Below are 12,581 nucleotides of genomic sequence, written 5' to 3' on the forward strand. Positions count from 1 at the left end.
CCACGAACAAATCAAGATAAACCAATAAACAGGTCATCTGGCTATGACCTGAGAAGCTGCCAACTGCAGTGTCAAGTAAGGACACTGATATACAGCTGTTACCAGTTCCAGTTAAGAAACAGGAAGCTACCTTGTCTCAAGTTAGGACATTGCCAGGAGTCTTTGCCCAATACCCATGGGCTCACAACCCCTTACTCTGGGGCATTTGGGATAACCAGGTAGCTACCTAGATCTACGTACCTGGTGAATAAAGGTAAAGGGACCCCTGACCATTAGGTCCAGTCGTGGCCGACTCTGGGGTTGTGGCGCTCATCTCGCTTTACCGGCCGAGGGAGCCGGTGTACAGTTTCCGGGTCATGTGGCCAGCATGATTAAGCCACTTCTGGCGAACCAGAGCAGCGCACAGAAACACTGTTTACCTTCCCTCCGGAGTGGTACCTATTTATCTACTTGCACTTTGACGTGCTTTCGAACTGCTAGGTTGGCAGGAGCAGGGACCGAGCAACTGGAACTCACCCCGTCGCAGGGATTTGAACCGCCGATCTTCTGATCGGCAAGTCCTAGGCTCTGTGATTTAACCCACAGCGCCACCCGCATCCCATTCACCTGGTAAATGGTAGCAGGCAAAAGTGGAGACCTGGCCTTGAAGGGGTGTCATGCCTCATGCCAGCTTGAGTTTGTTATGAATAAAGATGTTCACTCACCATCCTTTGTGCACATCTTACAGTAGCAGGTGACAGAGAGCCATGAGGACCCTTGTGACAGCACTTTTTCCGTTGGGCCCACCCTCACTTAAATATAGTGCTCCCACCTCACAGAACACCAATTCCACGGATTCCTACAAACTACCCCAGATTATCTTGTGGGGGACTTGTGTGAGGGAAGACTTAATAATTTGGAGTCCTGGGCAGGATTTAATTGAATAAACAATAAAGATTTTATTAAACAAAGGAAGTTTATGACACAAAGTGGGTAAAACACAAGATACTTCAGATTATGTTATTTCACTTCAGTTCCTTCTCAGTTGTTGCACAGCTGTTGCCGCTTAATACTTTGGTTCTTAAGCAAGGTGGTATTTTCTGTCAGTTACACACCCCTTAGACAACTCTACTCCGGAGGTACTCCAAGTAATAGACCCAACGGATCACCACAACCCTCTTAACTGGTTTGGGGGTCTTCTCTTTTTGTAGAATCTCTCCCCTCATGACCGGAATGAGACCTAAGTAGACTGTATCTTTCCAGCTTCTACTTCTCCTATCTCCACCTCAGCTTCCCAGTTAATTCCTGGCCCATTACTCTTACAGGACACCACACCCTGTCCTTCACACTAAGCTCAGAGACTCCTTTTTCCAGCTTTTGATATATTCCTCAGAGTGGATGTTTCTACCCAGAGCCAACTCTCTCTCCTCTTACTCCCTATCTCCCAACCTATTGTCCCAACCTCTAGGTAAAGGTAAAGGTACCCCTGCCTGTACGGGCCAGTCTTGACAGACTCTCACTCCATAGGCCGGGAGCCAGCGCTGTCCGAAGACACTTCCGGGTCACGTGGCCAGTGTGACGAAGCTGCTCTGGCGAGCCAGAGCCGCACACGGAACGCCGTTTACCTTCCCGCTATAAAGCGGTACCTATTTATCTACTTGCACTTAAGGGTGCTTTCGAACTGCTAGGTTGGCAGGCGCTGGGACTGAACGACGGGAGCGCACCCCGCCACGGGGATTCGAACTGCCGACCATGCGATCGGCAAGTCCTAGGCACTGAGGTTTTACCCACAGCGCCACCCGCGTCCCTATCCCAACCTCTATCCCAACCTAAAAAACTGTCTCTCAAAATCAGGCTTCCTCAACCTCAGCCCTCCAGATGTTTATTTGGCCTACAACTCCCATGATCCCTAGCTAGCAAGACCAGTGGTCAGGGATGATGGGAATTGTAGTCTCAAAACATCTGGAGGGCTGAGGTTGAGGAAGCCTGCTCAAAATCCTCTCCTTTTCAACTCTCCCTCCTGGAACCCCGGCCAATCAGAAGCTGCTGTTCATTAACCGTTTGCTGGCAGGGAAAAAGGAAAACACCTGGAGAGCCAACCTGCCCAGCAAAAACAAACGTTTCCGTCACAACCCTCTTCTCCTGAGGAGATCCACTGGGTGTGAACCAGCCCTGTACAACTCGAGATGACCCAGTTTGCAGGTTGCACTGACCCGTGGCAGCTCCGCAGGGCCTTGATAAGCCTCCTGGATGTGTTGTTTAGCCAGGATCCTGAACATTTTGTGTGTGTGTGTGGGTCACGAGTTGTGCAGGATGACTGTCTAAAGAGCCTAGCTTTCTCCATTGACCAGTCAGGTGGCGATGAGGCACCAAGCTTTTGTTCCATTCTGGGGAGCCCTGATGTGCTCTGACAACAACTCTGTTTCCAGCTCACAGAGGATTCACGCTGTCAGCAGCCTTCCACAGGCAGAGAGCCTTTCTCCCTGAGGGTCCTCATCCGCCACTGGTGGTTGCTCCTAGGAGAAAGTAAGTGCAATGGACTTTCTTACCTGCTGGCTTAGATTGTGAGTTTTCTGCCTTCCTTTGGGGGGTTTTAACACTTCAGCTGCAATTCAAACAATTTGCTTCCTGAGAGTTTGTGCTAATTCCAACCTACCACTTTTTCCCTCTCACTAATTGCAGCATTGGGGGGGGGGGGGACAACAGATTTCCCTGAAGATCCCAGCTAGGGAGGGAAGGCAGCATTCCTTCCTGTCCAGTGGACCAAATAGCCTCCCTTGCTATTATATGGTTGCACACCAACCCAAACTTGGAGTGCTGAGAGATTCCAAGGGTTCTAGATCAGCAGAGACTAAAAAAGCCAATGCAATTCTGGGCTGCATCAATAGGAGTATAGCATCTAGATCAAGGGAAGTAATAGTGCCACTGTATTCTGCTCTGGTCAGACCTCACCTGGAGTACTGTGTCCAGTTCTGGGCACCACAGTTCAAGAAGGACACTGACCAACTGGAACGTGTCCAGAGGAGGGCAACCAAAATGGTCAAAGGCCTGGAAACGATGCCTTATGAGGAACGGCTAAGGGAGCTGGGCATGTTTAGCCTGGAGAAGAGGAGGTTAAGGGGTGATATGATAGCCATGTTCAAATATATAAAAGGATGTCACATAGAGGAGGGAGGGAGGTTGTTTTCTGCTGCTCCAGAGAAGTGGACACGGAGCAATGGATCCAAACTACAAGAAAGAAGATTCCACCTAAACATTAGGAAGAACTTCCTGACAGTAAGAGCTGTTTGACCGTGGAATTTGCTGCCAAGGAGTGTGGTGGAGTCTCCTTCTTTGGAGGTCTTTAAGCAGAGGCTTGACAACCATATGTCAGGAGTGCTCTGATGGTGTTTCCTGCTTGGCAGGGGGTTGGACTCGATGGCCCTTGTGGTCTCTTCCAACTCTATGATTCTATGAGAGACTATGGTGTCTTTAGGATATATAGTATTTAAACATATATACAACCTGAGCATAAAATGGAGGGGTTCACAGCATTAGCAGCCTGACTGATCTCGTTTCAATAGGGACAAATGAAAGGTTCTGCACTTAGGCAGAGATAACCAGCTGCACAAATATAAAATGTGGGACATCCGGCTTGCATGCAAAAATGATTTGGGGTCTTAATAGACCACAAGCTTAACATGAGTCAAAAGTGTGATGCAGCAGCAAAAAAAGCTGATACCATTTGAGGTGGCATCAGCAGAAGTCAAGTGTCCACATTGAGGAAAGTTATACTCTTCCTCTATTCTGCCTTGGTCAGACCCCACCTGGAGTCCTGTGTCCAGTTCTGGGCGCCTCAGTTTAAGAAGGATATTGGCAAGTTGCAATGTGTGCAGAGGAGGGCGGCCAAGATGAACAAGGGTCTGGAAGGCAAGCCTTATGAGGAACAGTCGAGGGAGTTGGGTATGTTTAACCTGGAGGGAAAAAAGCAGAGACATCACCTTGCCAACAAAGGTCCGTATAGTTAAAGCTATGGTTTTCCCAGTAGTGATGTATGGAAGTGAGAGCTGGACCATAAAGAAGGCTGATCGCCAAAGAATTGATGCTTTTGAATTCTGGTGCTGGAGGAGACTCTTGAGAGTCCCATGGGCTGCAAGAAGATCAAACCTCTCCATTCTTAAGGAAATCAGCCCTGAGTGCTCACTGGAAGGACAGATCCTGAAGGCTCCAATACTTTGGCCACCTCATGAGAAGAGAAGACTCCCTGGAAAAGACCCTGATGCTGGGAAAGATGGAGGGCACAAGGAGAAGGGGACGACAGAGGACAAGATGGTTGGACAGTGTTCTCGAAGCTACCAGCATGAGTTTGGCCAAACTGCGGTTGGCAGTGGAAGACAGGAGTGCCTGGCGTGCTCTGGTCCATGGGGTCACGAAGAGTCGGACACGACTAAATGACTAAACAACAACAAAAAACCTGGAGAAGAGAACACTAAGGACCGTCACATGGAAAATGGAGCAAGCTTGCCTGCTCTGGAGAGTAGGACACAAACCAATGTCTTCAAGTTTCTCTCTCTCTTTGTGTGTGTTTGTGTGTGTGAAAAAAGGCCCATTCACTTGCTCTATGGCACAGAGCAACTGTTTTGGTTAGGATAACCATGATGCTTGACTTGGTGTGCCAAGTTTGCTCTCATACCTTCTACCTCTCTCTGCCCCCCCCCCATACTGGACCCCAAGAATTGGAAGGGACTTGGGGCATCATGCAGACTGACCCTGCCCCAGCCCAAACCTACAACGATATGCTTATCCGCTTTGATTCGCTGCAACATGGTATTGAGCTCATGTCTAGTTAGGACGGGGAAATGAATGTGAATCTAATCTCACAATAATTGCTCTGCTTCTGCTCCACATTTGCACTTAAGAAATGCGATGCATGCGCGCGCGCGCACACACACACACACACACACTGTTTCACATGCTTTATGGATTATTAATCCTCAAGGAGCGTAAAGTCAAAAGCTCATCGTGAATCGGCTCTCTCATATTTCCCTTGTTGCAAGACATTTTTCTCACTGGAAACAAAACCCCAGCAGCAGCAGTAAATTCAGCACAAATGACATGGCACAGGTTGCGAGTCAGAGGCCTGACTTATACAAGGGGGAAACCTTTATGCTCTAAGTTAGGGGGCTTCCATCACTAAGGGAAAGGGCCTCGGATTTCCCTAAGCTATCAAGGCCCTGCACAGCCAGGCTGCCTTTTAATGGAACATTACTGGCCCAAACTGCGCTCAAATACCGTATTTTTCACTCCATAAGACGCACCTGACCATAAGACACACCTAGTTTTTAGAGGGGGAATGAAAGGAAAAAAATATTCTTTAAAGGGAGCGCTGAGCAGAGCCTGTATGCATCCCAGGCTCTGCTCAGCGCTCCCTTTCATGAGCCGCAAGGAGCGTGGCTGCCCTTCTCCCTCCTCGGGGAAAAGCCCCCAACAGCCGCACACACGCTCCACGCGGCTCTTTAAAGGGAGCACTGAGCAGAGCCTCCCGCCTGCATTCGCTCCATAAGACGCACACACATTTCCCCTTACTTTTTAGGAGGGGGAAAGTGTATCTTATAGAGCGAAAAATATGGTGCTTGACTTGACTTTATTGCCCCCAAGTGGCCCCTCAGGTGAGTCACTCCAACGTCTTCCCTTTTGGAGTTCTTGCAAAAGGGGTTTTTTTGGGGGGGGGTTGGGGGCAACAGCAGAAAACTGCTGAGCCAGAAGCCTGTGGCAGTTTGCCTGTGGGTGACAGCAGCTGAAGTGTGTGTGTGTGTGTGTGTGTGTGTGTTTGGACTGGAGTATTGTTTTCTTTCCTGGGACTTTTGTGCAAACGAGTCATGTGAGTGGCAAGCCCTGGAGGGCCAATGGCTCAGCAATTTCGCCCTCTTTGTTGTGCTGCTGTTCCCAGAAGGTTCTGCCCTGTCATTAGGCCTGGATTATTGTGTTGAGCGCAGGGACTTTTCAGTTTACAGGAATGGACAGTAAGGGCCCATTCACACATAACTTTTGCCCTGCGCTTTCTAGGCACAGGCCTGCGCTTTCTTGCTTCATGTCTGAGCACCTTTTCCATTTTCTTTGCCCTGCCTACCGCATGACCCAAGAAAACCTGCTTTTGATGCTGAATCAGGGTGGCGCTGTGGGTTAAACCACAGAGCCTAGGGCTTGCCGATCAGAAGGTCGGCGGTTCGAATCCCCGCGACGGGGTGAGCTCCCGTTGCTCAGTCCCTGCTCCTGCCCACCTAGCAGTTCAAAAGCACGTCAAAGTGCAAGTAGATAAATAGGTACCGCTCCAGCGGGAAGGTAAACAGCGTTTCCGTGTGCTGCTCTGGTTTGCCAGAAGCGGCTTAGTCATGCTGGCCACATGACCTGGTAGCTGTATGCCGGCTCCCTCGGCCAATAAAGCAAGATGAGCGCCGCAACCCCAGAGTCGGTCATGACAGGACCTAATGTTCAGGGGTCCCTTTACCTTTACAGTGGTACCTCGGGTTACATACGCTTCAGCTTACAGACTCCGCTAACCCAGAAATTGTGCTTCAGGTTAAGAACTTTGCTTCAGGATGAGAACAGAAATTGTGCTCCAGCGGTGCAGCGGCAGAAGGAGACCCCATTAGCTAAAGTGGTGCTTCAGGTTAAGAACAGTTTCAGGTTAAGTATGGACCTCCAGAACAAATTAAGTACTTAACCCGAGGTACCACTGTACAGAGCAAATGGCAATCCGGTTTTCCGTGAAAGAGGAGGCTTTTGCAGGGAAACTGGTGAGGCAACATGACAGATGTTTATGAAATCATGCATGGCTTGGAGAAAGTGTTTAGAGAAAAGCTTTCCTCCCTCTCTCATAAAACTCGGCTTTGTGGGCATCCAATGAGGCTGAGGGCTGGACAGTTAAAAGGAAGGGTTTCTCACGCAGTGCAGAGTTGAACTTTGGGTGTAAGTGGTGGGTGCCAACCTGGGTGGCTTTAAAAGAGGATTGGGAAAATCCATGGAGGATTATTAAGCAATCATTGGCTCTTAGCCAGGGTGGCCTTGTTCTGCCTCCACAGTTGGAGGCAGCGATGCCCCTGAACACCAGTTGCTGGAAACCTCAGGAGGGGAGAGAGGGCTCTTGTTCTGGGATCCTGCTCATTGGCCACTGTGAAAACAGGATGGGGCTCCTTTGGCCTGATCCAGCAGGCTCTTCTGTTGTTCTGATGTTCATCATCATCATCATCATCATAATTTATTTGTACCCCGCCCATCTGGTTGGGTCTCCCCAGCCACTCTGGGCGGCTTCCAACAAAGATTAAAAATACATTAAAATGTCACACATTAAATCTTCCCTGAACAGGGCTGCCTTCAGATGTCTTCTAAATGTCAGGTAGCTGTTTATCTCTTTGACATCTGGTGGGAGGGCGTTCCACAGGGCAGGTGCCACTACCGAGAAGGCCCTCTGCCTGGTTCCCTGTAGCTTGGCTTCTCGCAGTGAGGGAACCACCAGAAGGCCCTCGGCGCTGAACCTCAGCGTCCGGGCAGAGCGATGGGGGTGGAGACGCTCCTTCAGGTATACTGGACTGAGGCCGTTTAGGGCTTTAAAGGTCAGCACCAACACTTTGAATTGTGCTCGGAAACGTACTGGGAGCCAATGTAGGTCTTTCAAGACCGGGTGTTACGTGGTCTCAGCGGCCACATAAACCAGCCTTCTGCCTGGAAACCAGTAAAGGAAATGCCTTTTGGGCCTGAGACGCATTCCATGCCAGACTTTGCCAGGATGCCACCTCTAAGCTGAGGCATCCCAGAATGGCTGCAAATCTCTCAGGAGCAGGCAGGGTTAGAATCCAGGACTCTTCTGTGGGGAGTCACTCAAGCTGCAGGGAAAAGGCCAGGATTGTTGCTTTAGCTTACTGTGCTCTGCTACAGCTACAGAGCCGACCAAGGCCTTCCCTTGGCTCCTTCTAGCTCAGGCATAGGCAAACTCCGGCCCTCCAGATGTTTGGGACTACAATTCCCATCATCCCTAGCTAACAGGACTAGTGGTCAGGGATGATGGGTACTGTAGTCCCAAACATCTGGAGGGCCGGAGTTTGCATATGCCTGCTCTAGCTAACTTAACGCTTTCAGCTAAAGCCTCAATCCAGGTCTGCCTTCCCACCCCTGGTGCTTTGGCCCACATCCCCCATCAGCCCCAGCCAGCACAGCCACCTGCCTGCTAGGGTTGCCAACTGACCAGTGCAGTGCAGCTGCAATGCAGCAATGTGGGAAGTGGATCCTCAGCTCTGATATGCCCATGGAGCATAGTGGTGCCACGAGAGCTGGACTTCAGGCCCAACATCCTAGCTAACAGGACCAGTGGTCAGGGATGATGGGAATTGTAGTCCCAAACATCTGGAGGGCCGGAGTTTGCATATGCCTGATCCTGCTAACAACGCTTTCAGCTAAAGCCTCAATCCAGGTCTGCCTTCCCACCTGCCTGCTAGGGGTGCCAACTGACCAATGCAGTGCAGCTGCAATGCAGCAATGTGGGAAGTGGATCCTCAGCTCTGATATGCCCATGGAGCACAGTGGTGCCGCGAGAGCTGGATTTCAGGCCCAACATCCTTCAGGGCTTGCAGAGGACCCAGAGAACTGGGATTCCTGCCTTGCTGCTGGACAGTGAAATAAAAATATTGAGGTCTTATATATGTAATAAATGTTCGTAAATGTACAAAGCAAACACGTACATAAATACATAAACCACATGTCTGAAGCAGCATAGGAAAACAGCCATGAAGCCATTTTGGCTCCCAAACTGACCAAATGTTTTCTCTGCAAAGTCAAAGGAAAATGGAAAAGCCTCCCCATTGTCCTTTCCTTCACAATTCCTGTCTTAAGGGTATGTCTCTGTGTGAATAAGTACCAGTAGTTATCATTACAAAAGACTGGCCAGGCTCCCCAGGCTATCCAATCAAGTAAGCATCAACAGGTAATCTGCCAGACAGGAGGTAAAACACACACTCAGATTTCTGGTAAACAACGCACTCAGATTTCTGTTGTAGACCACCACCCCTTTCTGTGATGTAGGTATGATCTATTTGGGGGGTGGTCTTGAGCTACACCCCTTCTGTGATGTATGTATGATGTTTCTAGGGGTGGTCGTGGACTTCAGGGTGGGCAATTTTAAATGTCTATAGAAGGGCGGACACACCTTTGTTCTGGGTCCTCCTTCTCCTGTGTGTGAAGGGGGCACCCTGTTGCAACAGTTCAATAAAGATCAGGCTTACTACTTTGCTTCTCAATATTCTCTGGTTGGCCTCTGTTATTTCCTCCAACCGATGGAGAACCTGCAAAGGACTCTATAAGGGCTCTTGTGTCCCCCATAAGGGAATAAGGGCAGATTTTCGTTTATTACAACTGGATGAACCTTGGAAGTCCCTTCCAACTCTACAATTCTAGGATCTCTCACCTTCTCTCTCTCTTTCAGGTACAACACCATGAGGAAGAGCTGGGCTGCCTGGTACTGGGTCCTGGTGCTCCTGGTCGCTTTCGTCAGTGAGCCTGCCTTTTGCCGCAGGGGAGGAGGAAGAGGAGGAGGCGGTGGCAGCAAAAGTGGAGGGTCATCGCGCGGCGGGTTCCACTCCCTGCCAAAGAGCAGCAGCAGCAGCAGCGGGCAAAGTTCCAGCGGCAGCCGCGGCGCGAAGGTGGCAGGGGCCGCAGCAGTGGGGGCAGCCGTGGGATACGGCCTTAGCTCCCTTGGGAGGTCTCGCTTCTCCCGGGGAGGCCAAGGCTCTTCCTCGGCCGGCAAGCAGATGTCGCAGCCTGGATTCCAGAACCCCAACTGGTCGGACCCCATGATGGAGGGCGAGCTCTACAGTCAAGCGGCCAAGGACCCCCGGGCAGGGACCCTCCTGACCTTCTCCCCCGTGGTGTGGGGCGTCACCTGCCTCCTGCTCCAGGGCTGAGACAGAGCCCTATCGTCCCCAGAGAGGAGCAGGCCCCAGAGGGCATTGTGTGCTGTGGTGTGAAGGATGATGCTTGTGGTAGCTTGTAGTGAGAAAGAGGCTGGTGTGAGGTTCAGCGGTGGCAAAGGTCAGGGCCAGCCTGCCCATGAAGAGTTTGGATTTGATATCCCGCTTTATCACTACCCTAGGGAGTCTCAAAGCGGCTAACATTCTCCTTTCCCTTCCTCCCCCACAACAAAGACCCTGTGAGGTGAGTGAGGCTGAGAGACTTCAGAGAAGTGTGACTGGCCCAAGGTCACCCAGCAGCTGCATGTGGAGGAGCGGGGAATCGAACCCAGTTCACCAGATTACAAGTCCACTCCTCCTAACCACTACACCACACTGGCTCTCATGAGGTGGGCTGAGGCAGCGACACCCCAAGATGCAGTGCCCATGCCAGTGCCCCACTACCAGTGGAGATGGGGTGGCAGCTTCCAACTGTTAACGGAGAAATCTGAGGACTCCCTTGGACAAAAAAATAAGGACACCAGCCAGGAATACCAGAGCAAAGCAGCAGCCAGTAGGCTTGGTCTTTATTGAAGACTGTCGCAACAGGACTCCCACCTGCCGCAAGGTGGAACAAGATGGAAGCCCCAAACAAAAGAGCCCCCAAACTTTTATTAGCTGCTAATCCCCATGTTACACCCCCCCAACCTACATCACTAATACATCATGGTTACACCATGAAAGGGGAGGTCTGGTGGCAGTAATCTGAGCATCCTGGACCCTGCCCCATGGTTCCCCTTGCCCTCCACCAAACACCCATCAAGTGTAAGAAAAGAGATCTTTACATTTCCCTGTTTCCCAGCCAAGTTAATCACACCCTTTTGTCTTCATCTGGGTTTGTTCTTTCTGGAATGGCTACCTGTCTGGCACTCAGGTATCAGGATGCCAGGAATTATCACTCAGGCAGAGGGGCTGCTGAGTAGCTGAGCTCACATGTCTATATGAATTTCTGAAGTTTTCCCAGTACATAGATACATTTATCAGTGAATTGTTACATCTGGTATCGTGCAGCAGAGGCCCTTTGAATAGACAGGAAGAAAGTGTGATGAAAAGTTTATGGGGACAAATCACAAAACTCACAAAAGGGATTGTGCTGATTTTGGTAGTGGGCTGTGTGTGCATGATATCTGCTGGAGGGGCAACCCCCCAACCTATACATAAATTCCTGCAACACGACGAGAAATCTTGCCAAAACCTTACAAGTTCTAATGGGAACCAGCGCTTTGCTGGCACTGCCACACAGCCCATAGCTTTGGCAGGGCAGGGAGACTTCGGCAGCAGAGCAGACCTTTCCCTTTGGCCTCAGGCGGCGCAATTGGAGGGGCCACCCCTGGTGAAGGTAGTAGCTTTAAAACAGGGGTGGAGAACCCCTTGCATCAAAGAGGAGGGTGCCCAAGAGAAGCCTCTCACACTCTCTTTCCTTGCGCAACTGCAACATGTCAACCCCACACTCCCATGAGGCTGGGTGAAGTGGGCACTTCGAGGAGAACCCCACAAGAGGCCATGCAGCTCTGCTACTGGTCTCCCCAGGTTCTAGAGGAAGAGAGGGACGGGCAGCAAAGCTCTGGAGAACACCTCCCTCTAGTGGCCTGGATGACCACTCAGTCAAGTACTGATGGCCACTTCAAGGCCCCACTTGCCTCCCCCTCCTCCCTGTCCCTTCTTTAAACCAAGCTTGGTCGATTAGTCTAATTACAGGACTTTCCAAAGCCCATCTCTCTGTGCAGGCAATCAAGAGGCCTGGCCAGAGTTCCAGGGCACAGGCCAAATCGCCCAAGGAGGTTAAGGACCAGGGACAGTGGTGTCACCCCGGGCCAGAGGTTCCTCTCTGCTCCTTTCAAATGTTCTAAACCAGGCATGGCCAGACTTGGCCCTGCAGATGTTTTTGGGACTACAATTCCCATCATCCCTTACCACCGGTCCTGTTAGCTAGGGGTGATGGGAGTTGTAGTCCCAAAACATCTGGAGGGCCAAGTTTGGCCATGCCTGGTCTCAACATAAAATAACGCCCATGTTCCCTGTATGCTATCAAGGGAGGTGTTCATATAATCACAGAACTGTGGAGCTGGAAGGATGATCCAGTCCAACCCCCTGCAAAGTTCTGAAAGGAGACTCTGTGCTGGGCTCAGGCATGAACAGAAGTCCCGCTGTTTTTCTGGGCTTTGGAAAACTGTTCCTTGACATTAATGCTGCTCACAAGGAATGCGGGGGGTGATGACCGACTGCAGCCCCCCTTGTCTGCACCAAGCAGATGCTCAGCAACATTGCTGAAGATATTGATGGCTTCTTCTTTCAGGGGCTGGGTGGTACTTTTATTAAGAGTAGTAGCAGCTTATGTTGCAACCCGCAGAGGTGTGCAAATATGGTTTGACTGGGGGCCTGGTGGGAAATTTCTCTTCTGGGTTTTCTGTGGCGGCATAAGGTTAATAGAAGAATTATTACATATTTGCAAATACCTCCACCCTTGTAATTCACTTTATTTTGCTGTTTTAAAGGAAATAAATGATTGGATTTCATATTCAAACGGCTACTTTTGCTCCAAATAAATATGTCCCTTTTCTGTTTGCTTCCCTTGCCAGCCTCAACAGGATCAGTCACAGAAACAACCTAATTTTTATTTATAGG

At 50.4% G+C, this 12,581-nt stretch overlaps 2 protein-coding genes across 2 annotated transcripts in view; both read left to right on the top strand.

Moving 5' to 3' along the window:
• LOC310683656 (maestro heat-like repeat family member 5) overlaps positions 1 to 12,581 on the top strand; it is a 161,916-nt gene that overhangs the window by 99,945 nt on the left and 49,390 nt on the right. The gene's annotated exons all lie outside the window — the stretch shown is intronic.
• Positions 1,877 to 12,470, top strand: LOC310683912 (uncharacterized protein). The gene is made up of 2 exons (XM_083454386.1): positions 1,877 to 2,505; positions 9,434 to 12,470. Exon 2 carries the CDS (start codon positions 9,444 to 9,446, stop codon positions 9,909 to 9,911), a length of 468 nt encoding a protein of 155 aa, XP_083310512.1. The 5' UTR covers positions 1,877 to 2,505; positions 9,434 to 9,443; the 3' UTR covers positions 9,912 to 12,470.

Source organism: Podarcis tiliguerta (assembly GCF_965153285.1).
Source record: "Podarcis tiliguerta genome assembly, chromosome: 8".
Taxonomy (NCBI): domain Eukaryota; kingdom Metazoa; phylum Chordata; class Lepidosauria; order Squamata; family Lacertidae; genus Podarcis; species Podarcis tiliguerta.

Coding starts and splice junctions, on each gene's coding strand:
- LOC310683912 (XM_083454386.1), top strand. CDS start 9,444: ATGAGGAAGAGCTGGGCTGCCTGGTACTGGGTCCTGGTGCTCCTGGTC.